The 27,370-nt window shown below is 42.0% G+C and overlaps 1 protein-coding gene across 5 annotated transcripts in view; it reads left to right on the top strand.

Annotated features, from left to right (window-relative positions):
• Positions 1 to 27,370, top strand: part of hth (Meis homeobox homothorax) — a 502,527-nt gene that overhangs the window by 441,679 nt on the left and 33,478 nt on the right. For all 5 annotated transcript variants that reach the window (XM_069126288.1, XM_069126289.1, XM_069126292.1 and 2 more), the window contains one exon: positions 26,835 to 26,893. In XM_069126288.1, the coding sequence (XP_068982389.1) occupies positions 26,835 to 26,893 (59 nt within the window). The remainder of the gene's footprint in view (positions 1 to 26,834; positions 26,894 to 27,370) is intronic.

Consider the following 27,370-nt stretch of genomic DNA (forward strand, 5'->3'; position numbering starts at 1 on the left):
CGCGGAAGTACGGAGAAGAGGACGATCAGTTCTCCCCTTATCGGTTCATTCGTATCTGCGCTTGTAGTCCGTTCTATAATTGCCTCTTTTAACTAAGATTACGGGATTTAACTTTCGGATGGATGCGTGGAGCCGGTTCCGTGTGGCAAGTGGACGGGAGGAAAGATAGAGTCTGGATTTTTAAATTGGTTCTTATAACTTTGAATACGGGGGGCAGGGTTCGCGCGGAATCAAATCACCGCCGTCTTAAAAGTTCTGCGTTATCTCGATCCCCTGCCGAGTGTTTCTTCCAACTCCGGTGACCCTTTTTATCGCTCCTTTATAGCTGCGGTGGGGACCCTGCTCTCCCGCTAGATCGTTTAATTGTTTTTGCTGACTTGTATCGTAGTTGAGAATCCTATGCTTTGTACTCGGATACATATATCATTACATTGCCATATTTGACGCGTGTCAAACGTATTCATATAACATAGTCTTCGTTTAAAATTAGTTAAAGGAGGAAAATTCCTACCTTTTAACACTGTAATACTAAATATACCGTAAGGTACTGGGGTTGTTGCTCTCGGGGATCGACGAATAATCACCCAAAGTGATTTCCATCAGCCGACACGATTTAGATCGACGGGCTCTGTGAAAGAAACCTGTTCGTTCGATCCTGCGGATGGTTCGTCCATTCCCAAGGATCGGCCAGTGTCGTCACCAGACTGACAGATCGCTGACGCTCACGAAAGGGTTTCGTGACAGCCGCGTTATCGTGATTCGATTCCACGAAATCACGTTGATCCACGTTCTCACCCAGTCTGTTTCGAGAGTCTTTCCAGCCTGTCCCCTTGTCCGCTATCTTGCTACAGGATGAATTGCCTTCCTACCAATTTCCTGCGCCGGTTCAAAGCCGATCGCTTTCGGCCTGCAATTAGAGGGATGCGCTCCTTGTGCATGGTAATTCGGAACTGATTCAAGAGAGAGAAGGGAAGAGAGAAAACAAGAGAGAGAAAAGAACAAAAGAAAAGAAAATAAAAGAGAATGAGAGCATGAGACGTGCAGCGAACGAAGCGCCATCCTTTCACGGTCGAAGGTATATATCGGACCATTATTTTCTGCAGTATTTTAACGTAAAACCCTCCGGATTCCTGGAGCCATCGTATCGATTCCTGTAGTAGGAATCGACCGGTGCGGGGGTGCACGGGGGTGTGGCAGGAGACGTAGGGGAGGCAGCTTCGCACGAAGCTTTTCCTGCGATGCAATCTTTGAAAGGAGAGCCGCGTCATTACGTCGTGGCGGTGGTTCACGGGCCATTGCCCCACCTCCCCTTCCGACGTACCCTTTCCACTACCCCTCTTCCCCGACCAGGCTTTTCCTTTTCTTCTTTTCGCTGATCGCGAGCCCTCGTTCCTCCACCATTCCATGGGAGCAAGGAGAAAGCCCGTGCTTACCCTGGTTTTTCCCGATTCTGTACGGCCCAATGACACATGACTCGATATGCGACAACCCCATGCGTCAACCGAAGCCCCGTGACGCTGTTTAAGTCGTCCTTCTTTCTTTTTTCCCGAAGCGAACATTTAACCGAATCGTTTGAAATACGTGAAGATTCTAAAGATATTTATTCGAAAGATTCTATAAAAATCGTGTGGTGAATTATTAATTATCCCACTTGTATTATATTGTATTATATTGTGTATATATATATATATATATATATATATATATATATATATATATATATATATAGTGCAAATTGATACTATACGTGGTTAGACTGATGATTAAAAAATGTATTTGGCTAATTCCTAAGATCACTTTATAAAATCGGTAACCTTAAGTGACTACACGTTTTATTAGTTATTAAGGTTGAACTTTGAGCGACCAGTCACTTCACTGATAATATCGAACAAGATTGTGGCAATGATTTACCCTCTTGGCAATGATTTACCTCTATATAACAAAATGCTCAGTCTTCCTCCGATCTGTAGATGTATTTCGTTTCAATCAATAATAAAAATGTATACATGTGCCTTGTTTTCAAAATTATGTCTTATTTGAGATAATTCTACGATATTATAAACTAATCAGACCTGCATCTTCAGCATCCATCATTTCGTCCACGAAGAGTATTGAATCTCTAGGAGGCGTGTTTACAATAAAGTCACTCACCGTTCGGCCGCGGCTTTATCTCGATAATGAAGCCACAAAGCAGAGTCTCTATTTACCCGCGGACCTTCCTCCTCCGGCTCTCTTTCTGGTTACTCTACGCGTCTCGGTGTGCACGCTCCTCCGGTTTCTGGGTGGTGCGTCTCCGGGATATCCGTGCTAACAAGGTCCACTTGGGTGGCGCGGCCACGGCTTACCTGGTCGTTTGCTTCGGGTAATATTACCGCGAGACGTTTCGCAAGAGGACGGAGAGATGTTTAGTCGCGGTGGGTGGAACGGGTCGAATGTATACACAGGCGATCATTCGCTCGCTTGGCCGCGTGCACAAAGTTGCGCCACAGCTTTCAGGTTCGCGAGAGAGTTTCCAAGCTCGTGGCCGGCCTCGGCATACCGCGACAAAGATATTGCCGGTATTAGTAGGTATGCGATGATGGTTTAAGCTTCACCGTTCACGGTCGTGATTCTTCCTTTCATTTTTCCTCTTTTTTCTCTGTTGCCGCGCGTATAGGAATATTCGAAGCCGAGTAACGAGCGCATGCAAATCGCTGCCACGACCCTATCAGTTATTTTTAATGCCGGCTTGATGCTCCGCCGCCACCAGCGGATTTATCCGTCTCCGTAGCCGACCTGCCGCTCGCTCGAATCGCGCCGCGCCGAACTTTATGGAATAACGTTAACGATTCCTATTGAAAAGGGTCCGCGTCGATTTATGGAACGCTCGTCCCGCCGCGTCATTGTTGTTCCAACGTTGCGATCCTCCGAGTCCGCGGTTTCAGGGAAATGATCTATGGAAATGCGAGCCACGGTGTCGTCACCGCTAGGATTATTCTGCCCTAGTCGTGTTCCACGGTTTATCGCCGTCCAAGGCGGATTTTGTTATGGTGGAAAAAGTTTGGTCAAAAATTGCAGATTTTGCTGCATAAGATTTATCAATAGTCGTGACAAAACAATTGCAGAGGTTAGTTTAAGGAGATACGTTAATTTTAAACATCATTTATCCTATTTGTCAATTTTTTATATTCAGATAAATTTCAGAAAAAGCAATATACTTTTTTACTTGTCTGAAAATTTCATTTCTTTGTAATTTACTTCCTCATTACGGCGATCGTAGTTTATAATTACACCAATTCGATACTAAAACGTGCATCGAGCTAGGAAAGGAAAAACATGAGCAATGGTCGAAGGTGATTCTGGTGATGCAGAATTATTAGGTAGCGAAGAAATTTGTGCAGATAGATAACTATTGAGAAAAGATCATCCTATTTCAAGTGCAGTATATATAATTGCTTATTTGTTCAACAAAATGAAATTCGATCTGAATCCCAGATAGCCAATTAAAAATTTCTCACTTGCACACCAGATACGCAACCCCGTTTATTATTGCTTGTATTCGGAACCAGATTACACGGTTAGTGAGGGTTATGTGGATGGGAATCAAGGTCAGAGTCGTAAAAGCGAACGACACATCGCGGAGAGGGAGGGGTAAAGGCAGTGGCCGATCGATGCAATCGTCTGGGAAGACGCCGGTTCCGCCGAATTCTCGTTCTCTTTCTACTCTTTCCCCACGAAGTTTCAGCGCTCGCAGGCCATAAACGCAGTAGTGGGCCCTGGGTGCAAGCTCCGGGGTTTATTATCAGGCCGGGCTCCCAATTAAGCGGCAGCAGCTGTGAAAATTAATGGAGCACAGCTTTTAAGATGTAATTGGGCACATTCATAACTCAGGGGTGGAAGGAGACCGGGAGAGAAAAATCGTGGCCAACGGGGAGGGGGCAGGCCAATCTACCCCTGCGCAAGAATACACTGTTGTAATTGATACAGCTATATACACGTCGCCTTTTTTTCATAGAGTGAAACTCGCCAGTGAGTTACAGCGAAACATTTCCAACCAACAGCACTCGTTTGTTCCAACGACGAAAGAACTCGATGAATAAATAGGGATGAGTGTAGTGGTTAGTAGTAAAGATACGTTGATCGTGGGTTTTTATTAGCTGGATTAGACTGGTCGTGTCGTGCATTTGGTTTTTGATTATTGATATTCACTGCCGATCGTAGGTATTAGAACGCTTATTCTTTACATTTATTGGAAAACTAACAGATTGTATTTTAATTGGCATTTTATGGTATAAGCCACATACAATGGACGTGTAATAACAAATTTATAACAAAATAATTAGAAAATAAAAACAGTAGGTCATTTCGATACTTGTTACATTGCAATTCTAACTAATTTTGTTTTAGTTAATATCATACGTTATAAGACACGTACGATGTAAATGAAATAACAGATCCATGATATTTAATGAAACAACCAGAAACTAAAAACAGTGAAAAGCATTCGATCACATTAAATATTAGTAAGTCTCTTAATATATATGACCGTGTATATAAAAATGCATCCGCAAGTTTCAACGATAAAAGTACAAAGTTATAAAGAAAAAGATATTAAAATTAATCACTCAACATACCACATTCTATATAAGAAAACGTATCAAAATTTTCACATCTCTGTCTAAAAAAAAAGAACGAACTAGAAAAACAAAATATTGTTTCAATCGTCGAGAATGTAACCCTTACAGGAAGAACAGTATGGCAAGAAGACGAGACTGAGAAGATCGGAAAAGAGTGGATTCAAGAGTGGTCGTTGCTTCCGCGAGATGGTGATAGCGACGATGTAATAATACCGAATGACGCGGCATTGTACCATATCTGTCTCTCTTTCTCTCTCTCGTAGGATACGGTTCGAAGGGGTGGTGGGGACTTCGTCGGGGTTGGACGCCCCTTCAGACGCTCGTAAACATTTCGTAAATTTGCTCCACAGGTGTGCCATCGCGGCAACTAAGCCATCCACGCCCGACCGAATTCGCCTATTTACTTGCGCGACGTACACCCTGCGTTACACAACCACCCCTTTCTGGAGCTCGTTATCCCTTCCGGTCTGTTGATCTTTGTTCCGTAATTGCGACGTCTGGAGTTTTTCTTTTCCCTCGGCTCGCTATCGTCCGTCCAGGACACTTCGCTTCCGGCTTGGAAAATTGCGATTGCGTCTTGTGACGTTGTTTCTTCTCGTTCTCTTTCCAGTTTTCCTCGAGTCGCGTTCGAAATAGCGTTTCCAGTGTGATCGTTTTCGAAAGGCAACGACTCTGCTTCCAGTATTCGATGGAAGAAATTGAATGGAGATTTCCTGCATCCCTTTACGTTCTTGGCATCGAATTGTCTTCTTTGGTCGTCTCGATTAAGCAAAGTGCTCTTAACGTATCTTTCTCGTTCTCTGATATCTCGTTTTTACCGATCTCCGCAAAATTGTATCCCACATAGGAGAAGAATCTTTTCCTAAGAACTCTTTTTGCTATTTCTCTTCCAGCCAAGATCTCTTTCTTGAAACCGAGCCAATTATCAACAACCTTGCCTTTCTTCAAATACCACAGAGCTTTGTCGAGTTTTTGTTTCAGGGGAACGTTACGTGTTCCCATATATTTGGTTATAGGTGGTCCGTGACGGTGGTGCATCCATCGGTTGAGGCCGAAGGTGATCGTAGGAGGAGTATGCAGAATAGTGGAGGCGGCAGAAGAGGTGGAAAAGGACGCTGTGGAGGGCACCGTTCCGGAAACTGCGCGCGGATGTTTGCTACGTACACGTCGTGCGAGCAATGGCGGCGTAACCCGCTCCACGCAGAGTGATGGAGGAGCTTCGTGCCCGGGATACCGGTTTCCGGTTCGGTTCTTCGCCGATAATCTCGATCCTGCCCCGCCGCACCTGCGTCTCTCTCTATATATATTCTCGACGAGCGAACCATGTAAAAATAGCGCGAGCCTCCGGGAAGAAATATGTAAAACACGAAAGCCAGACACACGCGGCACGTACGCCGCTGCATTTCTTGTTTCCTGTTTCCCTCTTTTGGCCGAGCTTGCTCACCCCGGCTCTCCCGCTCTCAAATGAGATGGCCGGAAAAATTATGATTCCGAGGCTGCCGCGGTGGGACCGTAACTGAAATTTGATTTGGGAAAACGTTTCGTGGGGTAAATTCTGGAGAGTATAGGTACGAATATCGTATCGTGGAAACGTTGAAAGAAATAGTCATCGTTTCTCGATACTCGCATAAATTTCCTAAGCGAATTACAATAGAATCACTATCGACTTATCGGATTAGTCTCTCGAATATTTTCGTTGCTACTTCAGTTTGGTCTGTTTTTACAAGAATGTATCGATTCTTGTCTTTTACTTTTCTTAGCTAACATCACGAATTTCTACGTTGCTATTTGAACTATTATATCGATATTTTTTCTTTACACAAATCAATTTGTTGAAATATTCTTAACTATACTATAATTCTCGAATCTTTATAAATCAATCTTACTTCAACGAATAGAAAGACAGGTCACAAGCTGTGTGTTAAATGATTAAAATGACCAAAGAAACGCAACGAAAAATTGGAAAAGTACCAAATTCTAAATTCTACATTCTGTCACTTGCACTGTGTCTTACAATGAACAACAACCGAACCTGGAGCCATCGTGACACAATTTCCTACGAAGGAAACCTCCAGCCCCGGACGTATTAAGAACCGGGGTATAAAGCAATTTTCTATCCATTGTTCCCCTCCGTCGACTATTATTCGAGTACGCGACGTCCGACACCTATCCCACACACGAGCGGAGACGTGTAACGACGTGGCAGCGAAAGGGTTGAACTCCGGGCAACCCTTTTTGCTCTCAGTTGCTCGGAACAACCGAGAAGAAGAGAGACAGAGCGAACAGAGAGTCACGGCCAGGGGGATAATTCTCATTTGTGTGTAATCGCGCTCGCAAAACTCCATCACACTTTCCTAATAGAGGCCACGAGGGAATACGCGGGTCGAATGACTCCTCGGAAGCAGCCTTTATGCTTCGACGTTACGTTTCTGTCAGCCTGCTGTGTACGTGCATGGATGAGCCTGCATCCGGGGAAGCGTAATGGGGAACACGCATTGATAATAGAGATGACAACCGAGATGCTCGTCCAGAGACTGTAGGTCCGATTGTTTAAGTGGCGAAAACACTTTGGGAATTACTCGTGATTTTTTGACACGGCGAGTTATGGAAGATTTTAATCAGGCACTGAAATTAAAGATCAAACTTGCTGTGTTCTTTCCTAAGCGTATTTTTTCTTATCGTTAAAATATTTCTTTGCCTCTTCAGAGATGAATTTTTCCTTTGAAACATATATTGGAACATACATTTTCCGATGCTTTTGTAAAATTAAGTAATACGCCGCATTTCATAGCTCGTTGATCCAGAACATTGGTATTTACGGATTTAAGCTTTTTTATAAAAGATATATTACATCCATTTTCATTATGACACTTGTTTCCTTTTTATTATGAAAAAAGTTTAATCAATTGCTGCCAATAAACCGGAGAAAACCACGTACGTTATATAATTAATACTATTTAGAATAACTAAGTGGCAAAAATAGTTCTTTACCTCTTACAAAAATTATATGGATTTACAGCAGAATCTTTTGACCATTTTCAAAATATATACTTAAAAACTTGTTCCTTGCACTATATATTTTTTCATCTACTATCCATTTTGATTTCCGTGGTAGTCCAACTTCTATGTGTACTTCAATGTTATCTTTTTCTCTATCTAATATCAAACGTTCTATACCACAGATATTTTTCTCTTCGATCAAAATTCCCACTGTCTCGACCATATTTGGTAGAAAAGAGTATATTAGATTTATGTTCAATCGATGCAAATACAAGCCTCCGCAATTCTTCCTGCGCGTTCACCTAATCCCTTTACGATGTTGCTGCGATCGAAGAGGGGCGAGAAGGAGCTGGTCATCGACGGCTTCGTTCCAATCGCCTCCGTCGAATCTCAAAGGCTTTGGCCCGCATATTGGCTCACTCGTAACTTCCGTGGAAGCTTTTGTTGTCCCACACACCCATCTCGTGCACCGAGCATGTGGGATAGCGTTCTACACGTTCAGAAGGAAGCGAGGGTGTACCAGGAGGTGACTCTACTCTCACGCGTTATTTAGCGACAATGTGTCGCGCATAGAAACTGCCCTCAAGTAGCCAATAAACGGCGTTACGCGGCTGCCCTTTCCATTCACGGCCTTTGGGGCCAATTTCGTCAGATTTCAGGAAATTGTTGTTGCGTCCAGGAACGGCGTCTGGTGTCGCGTGCTGAATCGACAAACGTGGATCGCGTCGAGAGTCACGAACGCGTCCTGATCGCTGACGTACGGCCTCTTCGCTATCTAAATTACTCCCAGGTCCCATTTCTCTCTCTTTGCAATTTTGTCTGAGGCCGTAAATTTTGTTCGATTCGAAGTGATAGAATCGAGGTCAGTTTTGGAGAATTATCATTGTTTTATGACGTTTAGATTTAATGACAATGAATTGTAATATCTTGAATCTTCGATCGTAATAAACGATGGATTTTATCACTGAATTTGTTTATTCGATAAAATAAGTTTGCTTTCCGATATGATAGCTTACGGCTTTCGATTCCTGATTTCACGTTTTTCGCTCTGGTTCTGTTTAACTAACTGTAATTCGCGCTGACGTTCTTCCTAATTATTTATTCTTACATTCCTAAATATATTTTCTCTTTATCTATTATACTTCGTATTATACAAAGATTAGTTCATCCATATACCATCTATTCATCGTTCGCTGCATAAAACACTATCACTCCAAGGATAGTCCCTCACCACCGTTGAAATTCTCATCTTCCTCAACACCATCCATAAACAATCGAAACGTTTCCCAGCATTTCCCTGGTTACGGGCAAGAACAACGCCGTCAGTGGCAATAAATTGGTGAATCACAGCGTCGCGTCGCGGTAAAAGCGATCGCAGTATTTCCCAAGGAGGGCCATGCATCAGCGGGCCGGGGCGAATTATCAAAACAGGAAGCGATCGATCTCCGTGGCAGGAAGATGTATAACGAGGATCGAGCAGCGTGCAGAATCACCTGGCCACGAAGAGAAGAAGACAGAGGGAGAGCAAGAGAACAGCACGTCGAAGCTGTGAGGCGAAACCAAAAACGAAGCCGTGCACACCCCCCAAGGACCGGTTCCCCTATTAACTCCCTACGTGCCGCGACGGTTAAATGTTCCCCTTTACGCGGAGATAATGAAAATTACAAATAGCCCCGCACTGTACGTGCGTGCACGGACGTATGCGTCCGGCGTCCATACTGGAATTTCCACGTCGAAAGTTTCGCCAATGTCAGGAGTGTGTGGACCGTGTGGCGGAGCACGCCGCGCCCTGGACTTATAGGAAATTGTCGGCTGTTATATTTGCTAGCGGCTGGGGCCGAGGATTGGGGCGGCAGGAAGCAAGTCATCGCGTGGAATACATTCGAAGTGCCGATAAGTAGATTGGCTACCGACCGAACCACGCTCCCCGGTCTGATTCCAACCAATTGCCACTGACCGGCTATACTATGCTTCGTTCTCGTCGTCGTCGTTTCATTGTTATCTGGAGACAAATGTCTGGCATCTAGATTTCTCGGAGGATGGAGTGATTCGGTGGCAAGAAGGGTTGGAATTTAATACGATAGGTAAACATTTTTAGGTTTTCCCACAACACGCGATTCCATTACACGTTTCATATTTCACATTTTTATATTTTTCAGCCTGTAATATATTTTCAGATATGTTCTTTCCTATGTACTATGCCCAATATTTATTAAATAGTATCATATTTAATAAATCGCGTGTCCTTCTCTGTGTTCGATATCCTACACTCTATTTGCTTTTTCCTACATTTCAAATCAAACTACCAATTTTTTTAAACCCATTTTCCATGTACTATACCCAAAAGCGCCATATATTCCAAATGAACTAGAAGAAATATATTCTCAAGCGAGAAGAATATATTTATGCGTAACGTTGGAACGTAAAATGTAGCCCACCAATTGCCTACAAGAAATCACCACTTCCCGTAAAGGAAATTAACTATCCCACAAAACGACCATTTCTTGTGGATTTTGTTAGAATAACGAGTCGCTTCGATATTTCGACTATTGCTTTCAATGAATAACGTAATTCTATTGTATTATGAAATCTTAACAATGAATTGGAGATATAAATACGAACTTCTCAATTGCAGAGAACGCGAAACATAATAAAAGTGGTAGTTTCAGGATTTATAACTTCTTTCTCCAAGTGTAATGAAAACAACCGTCAGTCTGACATCTTCAATGTGGCGGGGGATGAAGAGCAACGCGTGGCAGGGGGTGGCAGTAGCAATAACGCGCTCGCGCGCGCGTTCCTGGAATTAGTTTTCCAGATAATCATCTCACGGCATTGTGTGTTGCGTCTCGTAGTTTCCTGGACGAGAGAGCAAATGGATGGAAAGAGTGGAGAGGGTGAAAACGCTTCGAGGATGAGGTATAAGCTTCGCAAACGCGGCCAGCAAGCGCGATTTAAAATACAAATGCGGATTAATGACTAGTTATGAACACGTATTTGATAATCAATTTTTTCACACTATTCGGTGCTTTTTTATATACTTGACCTTTGATAGGCTTTCAAATCAACACTCCATAGTTTCGTCCAATTTCTTGTCTTATAGCTTGCCTTGCTTCGTAATTGTTGTACTACAAAGAATAGAAACTATTGTAGAAATGTTAGGCTGCAGACAAGTGTCTAGTCATTGAATGTAAAGTAAGATAGTGGAACAGAAGTGGAAGAATAGCTCGTTATTCTTGTCAAACTCTTTTTCTTTCTCTCTTTTCGGCTCCCAAATTACTCTTTGAATCATTCAACGATTCGCAGAAAACTTGTGAATCGTATGATTATTCTTAATGATCTAGTACAAAACAAATTCTTGTCACGTGCAACCAAATTACCACTAACACTCTCCGAATCGTCCCTCAATCACTATTTATAGTATGGCATAAGCATTCCCTCAGTTCTTTCTCACACTGTTGTATCTTTCCCGATTCTCCTGGGAGTTTCGATAAATTATCAAATAAACTGTTAAGAATTCTGATAAAAATCGTTCCCAAAAACACTCGAAAGCAGTAAGACAATCAATTTCAAGACAAAAGACGCGATATCGTCGCGCGCGAGAGAGAGAGAGAGAGAGAGAGAGAGAAAGACATGATTTCAATTGTTCCACGTCACGAGTATAAAACAACCCTAACACGAAGCAAGGGGGATGGAACGCGTCATTCTCGCGAGAATCGACTAATCGACGATTCGCTGGCCGTCGATGCAGCGTTCTCCTGCGAAAGCGCGGATAAAGGACAGGAAGCATGACGTTCGCCGTGCATCGACCCCCTCCGTTCGCTCGCCCGCACCCCTTCGAGCATTTCGTGGCGTTCCCGGTGATTAATGTTGCCGAACAAATTGTCTAGAAAAACATGTCGTAGCCGGGGCATTTCCCGCGCGTGCACTGCACCCTTTATCTACCCGAGTCACCCTTATTTCCCTCGAGCGTGGAGGAGGCGCACCCCTGCACGACGCCACCCCACCCACACTCGCCGATTTCTAACTCACCAACCAACCCCCGTGTATACACGGCGACCGTGTATACATGCCTGCATACATACATTACGCAGATGATATCCGAGTAATCCGATTTACTTCGACTTCGCTATCAACGTCATTGCCTCCGCCCCGTTTTGGGTAATTATACACCGACCTGCGCTTCCCGCACCCTCCTCAAGCTTAACGAGAGATTAGACGAGCCGTTCTCATCGAGATCAGCTCGCGACAATCGATCGACTTTCGATGAACAACGTTACAAAATTGTATGCTTTGCAGAGAAGATGTAAATGAGGAGATAGCATTTTAAGAATGCTTTTGGTATTGTCGATGTGTGATGAGAATGGAAGAATTTAATTTTTACCATGGTCAAAGCGTGGTATGGTGCAGTAATATATGGGAGAGACGTAATACGTTTTTGTTTTTGATGTCACGCGAAAATAGAGTATTTTTTAGTGTGACATAACTATATAAAACAAGAACGATCTGATAAATACGAGAGATCAGGTGACCGTGAGTGCTTATGCAAATTTATATGTTTGTGGACGTTGCTAAATGATAGAAATTAGCTAGAGATTTGTATCATTTACAAAGTATCTCAACAAGTACTCTGGTAATATTATATACGTTTCAAAAATGTTTAATTTTCCACAAACACACGAAGCTTTTGTAACAATGCTACAGTAATCAATATCTGAAATATCACTATTATGAAATTAATTGACAGCGTATTAAATTTGAAAATAACTGCATCCCTAATTTCAAGCACGTGTTTAATCACGTTCCTCCCTTGTGATCTGCAATTATTCTCCACGAATTAATTTTTCGAAAATATTTTCCTCTTCTTAAATGAAATATATAAATTGACTAGATTTGAAGTCGATATTTGAAGTCTAAGATGAAACACGGGCGGAGCAGAATTTCCTAGCTATCGTGGAGGATCGAGATCCGAAGGGTCGCGCGGAAAAACGGCCGTGGAAAAATTTAGTCGGCGGATTCTAAATGTCGCCTCGTTATAGTCACGCACAACATCGGTACATCGTTTGCAAAAAGGCCGGACAAGCTACGGCGTGTCTGTTTGTTCGCCGTGCTCCTCTCCACTAAATCTTCCCGGTATCTCGCATCTCTCCGCTTCCCACCTGCGAATTACAAATTACCGGAGGACTCGTAGAACTGCACTGGCTCCGCTCCTTCCTTGCTTCTCCCTCGTTCGACCGAGTCGTCGCCACTTTAAACGTCGCGGTTCGTACCGTGACCGAAACTGACACCGATATTTTCGTTTCTCACGATTTCACCTGTTTCGCGTACGAGCTTCACGAATTTCACGAGGGAAACCTCTATGATTATGTAGATCCATGTGTACGAGTTTGTATGATTTATGCGACGACGTTTATGAGAAAATCGCGATTCTTCCTTGTAAGACTAGTGGTCGTTCACCTCACAGAGCAGGCAGTATGATGTCATTTTTGCAGTGTTTGAGGGTTTGAACGGCACATTAATGTCTTTAGGATAGAGGATGAATTTATTAAGGATAGAGGAAGATAATGATTGCTTGATTCTGTAGATGTATTTGCTTGAAACACAGTTGCGAATATTAACGGGGCGTATAATATTGAAAAATATTTTGAATGCTCGAAAGCAATTATGTTGATTTTTGTGTAATTTGGAAACATGTTTGGAGAAAATTAAATGTACGCATATTTACGTGACAAAACCTTTCAAGAAATTAACGCTAGAACTATTGATCATTAAAGTATAAAACCTGTACTGGAGATATAAAAATGAAAGATGCGATGCAAAGAGAAAACCAAATTTTTATGCATATATATTGAAATTTCTAAATTTCTGTTGTAAATTCATAGAATTTCTATGAATAATTACGATTGGTTCATTTTGATCACTCTAATCTGATAGTTCTATTATCCGTTCTTAGAAATATCCACTGTTATGGTCGTATATCGAAGTTCGACAAAAAGATTCATATCCTGTTTCCAACAAACTTAGATACAGTACAAATCTTGGTTTTTATTTTTTCAAAACACGTTATTCAATTTTCCAAACTAGATTAATGACTCGAAGTTCTTCGATTTCTCATAATAATCTCAATAGTAAAATTCGACTTTTCTAAAGTCAAGGCAATCAAAAAACGAATAACAAAGACGAGGCGAAATAAAATGGAAACGCGAGCGAAAAAATGCAGAAAGAAGAAGGAAGGAGACTGGTAACAATTTCGTGGTATTATTTACGTGTTCCGTGAGCGGGACGCGGTCACCGACGTTTTATACCTGATCAGCGACACAGGCCATATAGGCGGAACCTACCTGTATACATTTCACCTTTTCGTAGGTAAATGCGCGGGCTGCACGAGCGCACGGGGTACCAGACGTCGCATAAAGCCCGGACTTTATTACAAGAGGATTCAAATTCCGCGCACACGGCGAGCCCCCATGCCGCGGTTCGTGGGGGGGGGGCGGGGCGAAGAGAACGAACCGGAGAAAACGAGAGAAAGACCGTAGGAATATAAAAAATACCGGCTGGACCCCGTGAATCCTCCCGCGGTGTAAACCCATAAACCACTCTCGTATTCTATTTCTCGCGGATAAAAATTTCGATCTCCTCCCTATCCCCTTTCTCTCTTTTCTCACTATTCCCTTCTTCGTTTTTCCCCTTTTATTTTCTTTTAGGCTCTTTCTCGTCGCTATGTGTTTTTAAACTTGTTTAAGCGCGGATATTAGTTTCCGTTGTTTTAATTGGTTTCGCGATTTATAATCCTTTCGCTGTGATTATCTTTGATAAGAGGAAGGTTTATGATGGGGATTTTTAGAATACGTACTGTACCTATATTGTTGTGCTATTGTCAGTTCTGTGTAAATTGACTAATTTGATGAATTTTGCAGTTCAGTTTCGAATAAGGTATCTGCTTTTGAATATATAAAGTGTAATACAATTACATCGCGTATTTAGTATTTGTCGGGAAAAGGAGAGGGGAAGGTGTTGATCAGAAACAATCATAAGAGGACGTGATTAATCAGTTTCATACAAATACATAACTACTTTCAGGTGCACAATGCTAAGTTTATGATTGAACATAATCGATACTATGTATATATTATATATTATATATGCTATGTATTTTTTAAATATTCTTTCCTCTGAAATTTAGCTCACAGGTTTTCAAGTACAAGGTTTACGAGAACTATTTTAAAAAATCTACTGGTCACATAACCAGTTACAGTAGCAAACAAATTCAAACTTTCTCTTTATACGTTATCAGAATATTTCTTCATTTTTTCACGGTCTCGTTTTCCAGACCTCACACAAATCTTACTCAGCACCGATTCAAGCGGGCAAATATATAAAACTCCAACTTCACCCTCCATAAATTTCGTTTGCTTCTTCTTCCCCTATTTCTCCACGATCCTCGAATTTTCGGTATCAAAAGTCGTGAGCAGAATCCTGGCAAAGGAGCCGCGAGGCACGCGCGCGAAAATACGCGCGACTCCGCGCAATGCAGCCGGTCGCGCGAAGGACCAAACGTCAGAATGAGAAACGTCTTGGATGTACGTAACGCTTCCACGTGCACGACCGAGCGGAGATGTAGGTAAAAGATTTCATGGCGCGCAGAGATGGTAAACGGGACGCTTTAGGGCCATCCAGAGGACGAACGGTCAATCTAAACGACCCCTTATCTCTCCACCGCGAGGCAGGCCTTCTCCGACAGGCTTTTTCCTCTCGCTTGAAATCTGAATAAAAAGTAGTTATTCGAGTGAAACACAGAGATCGTCGAGATCGGGAATAATGGGTACCTTTTTCCTCGGGCCACCGTCCGGGACGGATGGTACGGCCGCGGTTTTAGAAGCCTAAACAACCACATTTGCCTACAGAAACGGCGTGCTTACCGACGCGTTTGCTTTACTGCCGCCACGTGCCCCTAAATTTGAGGCATCCAGTGGTGAAAGTCAATCCTTGGTCCGACTTAACTTCTAGTTCGATTTCTTTCACTTATCAATGGAATGAGCGAGGTAGAAGTCTTTTGGTGGTTCATTTCGGTTCTTTTGTTTGATGGAGACATTGTTTCTTTTCAGTTTTCGAGAGAATTTTGTTGTACTTAAAGATTATTTTCTATTCAGTCCTGGTGTAATAAATATGCAAAGAATAAAACATGGGAATAGAGACACTAAGAAGAGGAAAATGGGAATATTGGAGACTTGCATGTTAAAGGAAGTAAAGTAGAAAGTTTGTAGAGTGTCGTAACGTTCATCGGTGCAGGGACCATACGGAGAAACTTCATAAAATATAATTTACGATAGGTACGTTTAACAATAAATATCGTGTCCTGTGCACTAGCATATAAAGTACGTGAAAGTTTATAGCCTATCTCGGAATAATAATCCAGGTGCAGTTCGTAATTCTTTTTCCCGAGATCTAAGAAGAAAGAATAAGAAGTTTTTGTTAAACTGCATTGAAATTGCAGTACTAGTAACAGTAGTGTTACAAGAAATACTAAGTAGTATAAGTTTCCAAGGACAATTCTCTATTATTTCAGAAAAAATTATGACTATAGGGGCAATTACAGAAAGAATGTCTAATGGCTTGGTGAAATTGACTCAATTGGTTATTAAATGAAAGATAAAAATATTACGAATGACAATTGTTAGAAACGTGAAGTGGTACGAAGTAGTATTTTTCTTCTTTTGATCAATACGACTGGTTAGCGTCGTACATACATCTTGAACGATAAATACTTTTCTCATCAATTTTACAGATGACAGAGAAATGATTAATTAGTATACCACTAAAAATCTCAAGATTAAGAATCTAATACATTTCTTCCTACGAAAAGCGCATAAGTGCACTCGCGAAACGTCTAATCGTTATTTGCGTAGTCGGTGCGTCTGGTCCCGCGATTCCTGGGAATGCCACGAAGACGGGGGAGGTGTAGCAGTTTATAACGGCGTCAGCAGTTGGTACATATAGTGACTCGGGTGCCGGAGAGTTTAAGAGACTGTTACAAGCTGACGCCTTCGTCGGGGACGACGCAGATAGGGTGAAAATCAGGCTATAAGGGGGCAGACATGGAATATAGAAACGGGGAGGAAAGTAGACGGACGGGAGAGAATGTTAGGCGCGGCGCAACCGGGTATCAACCCTCGACCCGACGACGAGATGAGTCTGACCCCGACGACGAGGTAGCCGGTGACAATCGGTTCGAGTATCCACTACCCAGTAACGGGGGAGGGTTGTAACAGCTGTGGACCCAATAACTTGCTTCCGCGAACTGAACAGGCTTGCCCTCAAAGGGCTTGAAATGGCGACAACCTGGCTCGACGTTTCTCTGCCACGATGTTCTATTGACGATGGTCCAGAGTTTCGATGCTGCTCTTCGAATGTATTCTTAAAATTATAAGTACATTAGTTTGGATGTAATTGGACACTTTGATGATTTTGATAATTTATATTACATTTATATTAGAGAATTCGTATAGGATGTTCAAAAATTTTGTAGGCTATGAAAATTCTTCTTTTTCTTTTCTTTAATAAACAAGGTCCCTTAGGGGTTGATAAAGATCGTGGATTATGAAGTGTGGAATATTGTGATTGATCCATTATTCGCGTAGATAACAATGATAGCAAATTTATAGTGAATTAATATGTAATTAGATGTGACAACGAGAAATCTCAAGTCTCATCCTTCTCATCTCAGTAAATAAATATCACCAAATTTTCCTGTTTAATATAGTGCAATGTCTATTACAGCAAAAATACAAGATGTCAAATTTAGCACGTCAAAATCCTGCCTCAGTTACAAATCCCTAAAAGCAGCATCACCAAAAACGGCTCCATTCCATTCAATAACCTCGCTACGCTCTTTTCAATCACTTGAGACTAGCCTGATCCCCTCTGAACCGAAAAAAAACCAACGAAACACAGCTCTAAAAAAGAAAAAAGAACAAAAAAAAAATAGAACTCAGTTCGTTTGTAAAAGCAGGAAAATCGATCGTACGTTAAAAGTCAGCGGAAGAGCGGCGAAAATCGGGCGAGTCGCGTCGGACGTCGAACATTTTTCCGGATCCTTTTATTGGCGGGATCGTCGAACCGCCCATCAACATCAGCGCGAAACGACGCGCCGGCGCTATCGCGCTTCGGAACACGATTTAGTGGCGACCCCGGCAAAACAATTATATAAATTCCACTGGCGGGGCGGCTGAGAGGGAACCGAACCGGTCACGGGCCGCGGCACGGAGGTGAGGGGTGCAGAACCACGGGGGTGGATGGTCGGGGGCGGACGGGTGGTGTTCGCCACGGAGGTCGGAATTTTCCGAAAAAGCGTTGCGCCACGGCCATAGATTAAACGCAGCCGAGCTGCACACGTCGATGCGACGCGGCCGTGCGGCTGCAGTGGCAACGAGCGGCGGGAGCTATCAGTGACACGTCGCGTGTTAAATCGCTTTGTTGACACACATAACCTGTCTACGCGTATCCGATACGCGCGATCGCCGCGCGCGCTCGTTGCGCGCTCATAGCCAGCCGGCACAGCGCCGCGACCCCCACAACCCCCTCGAGCCACCAGAAATTCGGCCCGCGCATTTTTTCCTTCCCATCTTTTACGCCACCGTTCCCTCACTTTTTGTTTCACTATTTTTATTTTTCATTTTATTTCTTTTATGCGTTGTTTGTTTTTACTGTTTTCGCGGGAAGTAGATTAATATCACATTTCTCATTCACGTTGATATCTAGCAACCAATAATATTAGTGAATTAATAAATGACAAATTGTAGGTTAAAAATTTCTATTACCGATTTTAGTATTTCAGGCACTTAATAGAGTAAATTATATCACAGAACTAATAGGTACAATTTTCCTTGTTTTAATATTAAACTTGCTGTTGTTAGGGAGGAAATTGGTTAATATTAATAACTTGTCATCTGTGACTTTTAAATGTGCAAGAGGCTCAAGTCTTGTTTCATTAAGTTCCTGATGTAGCTTCTTGCGAAGCAACCCTAAATATCAATAATCGATTCCGTGTTACCAAACCTGTCTTTTCATTTCTAAAATGATAACATTTCGAAAATGATTCGTCACTTAATGGTTTGTCAAATTTACCTGGTTTATCATCTACCTTCAGGGAACTTATATTTAAGAATCTATACAAGTTGCTCGAGTAACATCAAAATGAAGAAAATAGTAAAAAGAAATCTGTTCTTCTGGTATGCATATAAAATCCGCAGTCCACACGTTACAAATATTGCTTTGGAAAAATTACCAGAGTTTCGTACACGTAGCTATAATTTATCTACGAAATAGCACAAAACTACTGGTGAGAAAGTAGCGAGTCACATGAGTGTCAACGGTATATCGGACGTGTATCCACAGTTTAAACACCAGCGAGCAAGGCGAAAAGCAGCGTGGATCGATTCCGTTTAGCTCGCACAGAGGGAGGCGAGTTTTTCAATATCCGTGGGCGTGAGTATCGGCCGCTAAACAGATCATAAAGTATTGATAAAATCGGGGATGGCGCGGCAGGCGCTTGGATACAAATTTTCGATGTGGCCACGCGGGCCAACCCCTAAATTCGGTGGAGGCACGGGGGCGGCACGGCCGCGATTTTGGCCGCAACACCGCCAGGAAACCCGATTACACGCTGGAAGGATGCTCACGGTCTACAATGCTCATTGAATTTGTCGAACGGGAATTATGTATCGCGAGTGCTGTCCGAATGGGGAACAGAGAAAAGGCGAGAGTCAAAGGGTGTGAGTTAGAAAGCGAGGATTCGGGGTCCCGGCGGCGCGAACCGATCGCTCGAATGCATCACAATGAAATCGCGATCGCGATCGAAAAAGAGCCAACAAGAGATGCGACGAGGAGAAAAAGGGATAGGCGGCGGGGAATGGGAGAAAGAGATACGGAAAAAAGAGGATTGGAAGAAGAAGAGCGTCGAAAGAGCGAGAAGAAAAGAAGGTCGGAGGAGGTGGAGGCAGAGAGGTATGGCGCGCGAATCGAGCGCGCATTATATTCGGATAAAATGATTTTATCGATCGTAAATGCAGCGGTTGGCATCGCCGGCTTATGAGCGTCTGGATTTACAACCATCGGCTTGGTATGTCCTCCGTGCTAGGCTCGCACGCACCTTCTTTCTCGCCGGTGCAACAAAATTGTCCTGAAAGGCATGCGATTCCAATGGCCGCATAAAAATTCGACGTGGATGAGCCTGCTTTATGACTCTATCGCTCGCAACGCTTGGATATTGGCGGCTCGACGATCTTTTCACCGTCACCTCCGTTTTTCTTTCCCGTTGGCGTTTTGTGACCCGAGGCTTCGAGTTTTTCTGCAAAGTACTAAGCTTTTGCAATCGGATTTAATCGACGTGGCAATGCAATCTTTAGTTGATTTATTATGTTTTGAAAATACTTTATCAAGGAATATGAAACTTCGTATTAATGAAATACCTGACTGTGTGTTCACTAGATACAGAACTATAGATATAGATAGAGATAGAGATACTATGACGATTATAGATAAATTCTCCAAAAATAAATCATATTGAGGTTACAAATCTTATAGTAGATGTGAGTTATACAGAAATTAGATTAGTAGACTGTACCTGCATTAATCGTTTAATTTCTGAATGGTCGAAAGTATTAAGGAAATCTTCAGAAAATGGAGTTGTCTAATCAATTAATCTTCTAAGTAGCACATATAATAATATTTCTATAAAGCTTAAGAATATTCTTATCTTCGCAAGTTCTAATAACTTCCTTAAAAATAACTACGAAGAATTAAGTCTCAACCAATCGTAATCTGTAGAAACGTGAAAAACATATACGAGATTTGTATCTATCGAACCACTCGAAGAAACAGTTCTTCGGGAAATCAACGGGAAGCTTCCGTGGTGCTCGATAGGCGATTCGATTCATTCTCTAATGGGCAATGATCACGGGGACGGCTGTTCGAGCCTCGCTAATGCGAAAGCTCGCCGTTCGCGTCGCATTAGTCCGCGGTTCTCTGTACAGCGGCGAAATTGATTACCAATACCAGCTCGTTCGCTGGCTGGCCTGACTATCGCGCGTTCTCGTGTCCGTGCAGTAATGATGTTTTGATGCGAGGACCCCAGTGCACCGCCGCGTATCGACTGCAGTTAACTAATGGAAGCTCTCCGATAATTGCGAGCGCCGCCGGAGAGTAAATGTTGCCAGCGCGACAGTAATCATCGTTACCACCGCTGTTCTACCACACCGCGAAACGAATTCGACCGCCGTTGAGAAACTCTCGATAGTACGGGTTTGTTTGATGAGATGAAAGTCGGGAAATTTTTCAACCGGATAATATTGGTTCTTACGACTAAAATAGAAAACATGTACGAGGTAAATGAGAAGTATAAAGCACTAACTATAAAGAACGCTTATGATAGCTTCTGCTTTTTACTGTTATTTAATATAAATTATTTAGATTCGATACATTTTTTGGAAAATTGTTTAGTAATTTTTTTATCGATGTGTAAACTTCAAAATTGGATGATATATCTTTTTTTCTAATTGTGGAACGAATATGACAAATGTACCAAGACTTTCGAGTGTTGTATATGAAGAAGAACGTCACGCAGGGGAAATACAATACTTTATACGTATGTTTATACGTTATTCCTGAAAAATTTCTTTCATATCAGAAAGAAGCCGAATAAATTAATAATAAAGCAGGAAACATATTTTGTTTGTGAAAGTAAAGTCTGCTTGAATACATTCTCTGCGAAGGTTTTCCGCATTCTGAGCATTCGCTTCTAGAAGATTATTCATCCAAGAAGGGAAGTTACTTCATTTCCGCAATTCGCTTTGATGACGGTGCCGTTTCTTGCCGAAAGTCGACGCGCAAATGGCCGACGATTCGCTCGATACTCACGACGACGGTAGATGCCCATGAAACCGTACGAATCGAATCCACGCGGCGTATAAGCAAATTCGAGCATTATTCATGTATGCGTTTGGAGCGTACTAAATTTCGTCACGGCGCTGGAAGGTCATGCGGGAGACACCCTCTCGTAACTCTGGCTTTTATATCTTTTTCCATGGCAGAACCGTGTCATATGTTCTTACCTCTCTCCCTACTCGTATAAAAAAGTAACGATGAACTTAAGCCTCGCCATCGAGTATCAGCGATTCGTCAATTGACTTCAAACGATGTCGGATTATGCACTTTTCAGAGGTTGATTACTTAGTAAAATTATTTTACATATAAGATGATCAATATAAATTGCGAACGTTTATGCAAATTTATATTTTCATTTCCAATATATTTATATATATTAAGAAAGAGAAACATAGAAGAATAGAAATTTGTTGAATTTCCTATTGTACTTTACTGCTTTACTAGTACTTGTGTGTACTAGTGAGTACTTTAATAAGTAGAGTATTACAATATTATAATGAACACGGTATTCTATACATTTTTATACATTTTCCTGTAAATGTATAAAGATTCTCATAATAGTAAAAGATTGCAATTTACGAATTTATTATTTCATTTCAACCCTCTTTGCACTTCTTAATTCATGTTTCCGGCGTAGATACCTAAATTCTTTCTACTTTTGAAACAGTCGCATTATACTCATGGAAATACTTAGTAATTCCAATCTATTCGAATATAAATAATATTTATTCAAGTAGAAGAATTTAATTCTCCCATCAATTCGAATTTCCAGAAAAACTAAAACCATCCCTCGGATATACTCGATCGAGGAGGGTTCGTTAAACGCATTTATTAAAGCGTCTTCGACGCGTAGAAAGACAGAGAGAGGGCACGGTGTTCCATGAAAAATTCAAATTCGTTTCCGGAACGATGACGAGGCGGCGAGAGCCGGGCGCTTTTCACCCCTCGCGTGACGGGGGTTTGTTTCACGCCGCGAAACCGAGATGCCCCCCACCCCATCCTTTCGGCTTCATAATCAAAACTGCATTAAAATCCTGAAAGCGGCGACGAGGGCGCGGTGAAAAGTGTTTTGTCATCCCACGGGGGTTAGCACGACGCAATATGCCTCTCCCTTTGCCGCGTCGCGAGCCGAACACGGCGTGAATCCTGCGCGTCGTAAACCGATAATTTTACCGGGCCATTACGATCGTCCACGATAACAAACCCGTAAAAAGTGCATCACCGCTCGCGATGCTTTCCCGCGAAAATACTAGCGAAACCGTTTTAATCGCGCTCGCTTTTTTCTCGCGCTTTCTCGATCGCGATAATAATCGTAAAAACTAATTTCCTATCTGTCGATCAACGGCAAGATGATGCCCTCTGATGTGTCTGGAGGTGCTGGAATTTATTGGAATAAATGTAATGGTTTATTTTATTGTAGGTTTTTAGTGTCTATCGTAAAATTTTGTTAAACGTCTTAGTTAGCAGTTATCAAGCTGTGAACTAGATCAGCCCTTAATTGGAAGCTCTTGTAACTGTAGAATAAAGAAGTTGTTGAAGGCAAATCAATTTTCAAGTTTAGTTGGTTGTTTGTAATAAAATTTGAGGTTAGAAAAAATTCAAAAAATAAAGAATCCATAAATAAAGAACTTCTAAAAAAGAAAATTAGAGGTCCGAATAACGAATACAGTTAAAGAAGAAGTTTCAGTAATATTTATTTAACCATAGCCTATAGAATTCTATAAAAAGATAGACTTCACTCGTACTATCCTGAAACATCAGACGCTTAACTAAAACTCCACAATTTTCGTGAAAACAAGAGATCTACGCTGACCAACGAAGAGTTAACGGACAATTCGCGAAACCAACACAGGGATGAGGCCGCCGGAGGGTCGAGGGATGACAGTACCGTTTGCCAGCCGCTACCTCAACTGTAAAATTTCATCCTGTCCGTTCTATGTGCGGTGAGCTTAAGTTTTCCGGTGGCGAAGATATTTTTGCCGGTTTCCAACCCCCTCCCATACATCGAAGAACGAAAGAAAGAAAGAGAGGGAAAAGGTTGGGCAGTTGCCACTGCTTCCGTCCCTTTTCTAACTCTCTCTCTTCTCCGCCTCTGTTCTTCTTTGACTAGGGGCTGTGCGCCATTGTTCGGGCGATATTTCAGCCACGGGGATGGTTGCCAGGAGGGCGACGCGGGGGTTGGCGGGAGTAGTCAGCTGGCTGTGACACGCTGCCTACGCCGCCAAAGGGGAACCAGAGGCGTTTAGGAGTATTTGGGGGCTGGAAAGGGGCCCTCAGTTTATACAAGCAGGGATACTCTTTCATCCAACGATAGCCGAGGCCTTGACTTTGTGGGTAGTTGGTGTTACGATCCTCCCGCGCGTTTACACACTCGCTGTTCTCCGTTCCAAGTACGCTATACTGTGCTCTATCGACGATCTGTGTTTCGTGTCCACTTGTCGTTTGTTTTAAGAGGGTGTCAACCCTATCATTTCTTTCTTTAGTACTTGTGAAGAAACTCGGAGGAAGATTAAATAGTCACAGTAGTACACGATATATTCGTTATTGAAATCCATCTAGATTTTTCTTATCTTGAAAGCTTTCATGGCGTTTCGTGCATTGTCATTTACTCTAAAGTGTCAGGTTTTGATTTTTCTTAGCAGTTTGTTTCAAGAATCTTTTACTTCTTCAAAGAATTTCTTTTCTGTAGTAAAGTATGTAATATGCGGATCTGTTATATTTAATAGTATCCACGCGCATACCATCGACACACGTCCAACCGTGCAGCTCTCCAATTCCTTCTAATTGAACCGGAAATCTCCGTTGTCGACTTACGCGTGAGTTTCGTGCCGGTCGGACCGGCCACTCGCAACTGGCTGAGTTGCGTCGAGCGTTAGAGTTTAATAATTATTATTCATAAGACTCCGGACAGGGAGCCGGCCAGGCGTGAGACCGAACAAGAAAGATGCGACGCGAAACAAGAGGGGCTGCAGCTGCCACCGCGTTCCTCCTCTCTCGCTCATCCCTCTTCTCGCCCATCGGAACCATGGTTTTCCACGATGAGAGAGGGAGGAGGGGTGTGCTCCCGAGTCAGTCGAGCAGAAACCCAATCACTTCCGGCGTCTGCGCCCATTAGGGCGCCGCGACGCTGACGTCGGCTGACGTACGCCCTTTCGCCTGTCTTCCTTTCTCCGTCGCGCCCTCCCTCTCTTTCTCGTTTCCCTCTTCGTGGCCTGCAGCAACCTCCCTCTCAGGTTGGACCTCTACCAAACTCGAAATAGACCGCAGATCTATTGTTTGGAAAGCGCTCGCATGGAAGCTCCTTCACCGTGGCTAATGACGTATCGAGGATCCCGGGAGTTCTCTCTTCTTGTCGGCCCCGGTTGCTCCGTCTTCCGCCAACAACACACCGCCTCCTTTTTCTTCGTTGTTAGCCAGATAATAGGTCGCGAAGCGATGGAGAGGAGAATATACTCCCCTAGGATGTTTTTTGAAAAATTTAGTCAGGGTTTACACAAATGATCCTGAGAGAACGTGTTTTACGAAGCGTTTTGGACAATTGATGGATGTGATTGTTAATTAAATCGTGGAAAGGAATTAAACTGTGTCACTTTTTTGGCGAGGTATCTTGCGATACGTTCGTCATACGTCATAATGAAGGAAATGGTAATACGCGAGATATCTCGTCCATAGTTATGGGTAAAAATCTAATCTACTTCCGATTTTTTACTATGAAGATCTATAATTTTTAACGAATGATAAAAACAAGAGAATTGTGATGAATTGACCTAGATTAATCTAATTAACTGTCTTGCAGTTTGCAATGAACAATTGTATCCACCTGTAATTTTCATTATTCTATACGAGAAACTTATTACTCTATGTTCTCCCACTACTTTCTTCTCTAAAAGTACACAAGAATTATAAAAGGACGGTAGAAGCGAAAAAATTATGTTCATTGGAATTGGAACAGTTCGATACAAAAGATTTGCATTTTAAAGATTTGTACAAATTTTAAGCTTTTTCTGCAATCAGAAGTTACATCCATTTGTCAGTCTTTTTATACGAGCTATTTGTTGGTCTGTATTTCCAAAAAAAAACTTTACTTTCTGAAAAAGAAAACAAGAATTTCGTACAGAAGATAGATAGGTATAGGGCGAAATGTGATCGATGGAACGAGGACAGTTCGATTCCGGTCATCGCGGCGCGCACCTGTAGTTCTCTTTCGGGCGTGCATTTCGCTCGGCCACTTCGTCAAATTAACATACACGATTCGGCCGGAAATTACGTCCGACAATTACCGACCTTACGCCGATGAAATATCGACGGTAACCGCCCCGGCCGGCCAAATTGAGATGAACGATACATCGACGTACGTATGCGCGTTCTGACCGAGCTTTCGACCTTATCACGCCGATCGCCTAATGCCCGCTGCCCATGATCCACTGATCTACATAATGAGTCATGAATACGTCTGGCTACCTGACTGTTATCGTTATCTCTGATTACCGGAATAGATTTCTTGCCAAGGACGCTGCTACGGGGAGATCCGTAAGCAGCTAAATGACTGACGTTAGACGCTGATTGGTGGCATTACCGATTTATTTGAGGCTATTTTTCTTCAGCAAGCTAATGTATAGTTCGCATTTAACGTGGTAGATAAATTGACAAATGTTCTTAGATCTTGTTTGGGTTTCGAGGTTATAAAAATGAAATTATTTGAAACTGTTGATTTTCTTGTTGGAGTTAACGAAAATGGAAAAAGTTGATCATATTTCTGATCTATATCTTGCTATTGAAATTAAGAACTTTTACAGAAAGTAGAATTGTTCGATTCCCTTCTGAGTGACTCATACGTATATCGAAGGGATAATTAAAATAGACACTTTTTCCTGTATGACGAGACTTGCACTCAGCTATTTCTATAAATGTTTCTTCATTAAATGTATATTTAACTTTTATGATATTTCATAGTCAACGCCATATCTAATGGTATTGATTTAACAAAAATACGATACATCTCTAATAATATTTATAAATCTCATCTGCATCTTGACCTGCAATTTTTCAATGTGTATTACAAATATAATTATAGAATTATAAATATAAATCATAATGTTTTTATATTTTCCATGATATTATGATTTTATAGCAGTAAATAACTAACATAAAATTTACATAACCACTAAGGAAGCCTTAAGACAACTGATTAAATAGAAGAAGAAATATTTTCAAATAGAATTATTGAATATCCAAAGATTCTACATTCCATTTCTAATTGGTACATTTCTTTTGTTACAGGTTCATCAATGCGAGGCGTAGAATCGTCCAGCCCATGATCGACCAGAGCAATCGAGCCGGTAAGACGAGCCCAATTCTGTCAACAGACCCTTACACACATACATACAAGACCGAAGATGCGTATAATTTCATGTCACCTGCGCCGGGCATGCATCACGGATACGTTTATCCGGCTTATCACGAGGGTTACACTCCTGGTCCTTATCGCTTGACGTAGATCGATGCGTTGTAACGAAGGAAACCTAGCTATAAGGGCTCGTCGAATTCGATATCTCTTATTAACCTAAGATCGTTCCATTAGAATCATTGCTTTACCTATTATGTTGTTTAACGTAGATGTTATAATTAAAATAAAGAGTAATGTTGCTCTTTATTGTATGATTTATAATATTCTTTAATCTCTGTATCACAGCAAATGATTATGTTATATGCAATATTTTATTTCTTCTTCTAGCATAATTTCTTAGAGTACTTTTAAGAAAAATATGATCTATTGATTATTAGAAAAATCTTTTTATACTTTACAATAATGTTAT

The sequence above is a fragment of the Bombus flavifrons genome, chromosome 13 (assembly GCF_040668555.2).
Source record: "Bombus flavifrons isolate JBK064 chromosome 13, iyBomFlav1_principal, whole genome shotgun sequence".
NCBI classification, from domain to species: domain Eukaryota; kingdom Metazoa; phylum Arthropoda; class Insecta; order Hymenoptera; family Apidae; genus Bombus; species Bombus flavifrons.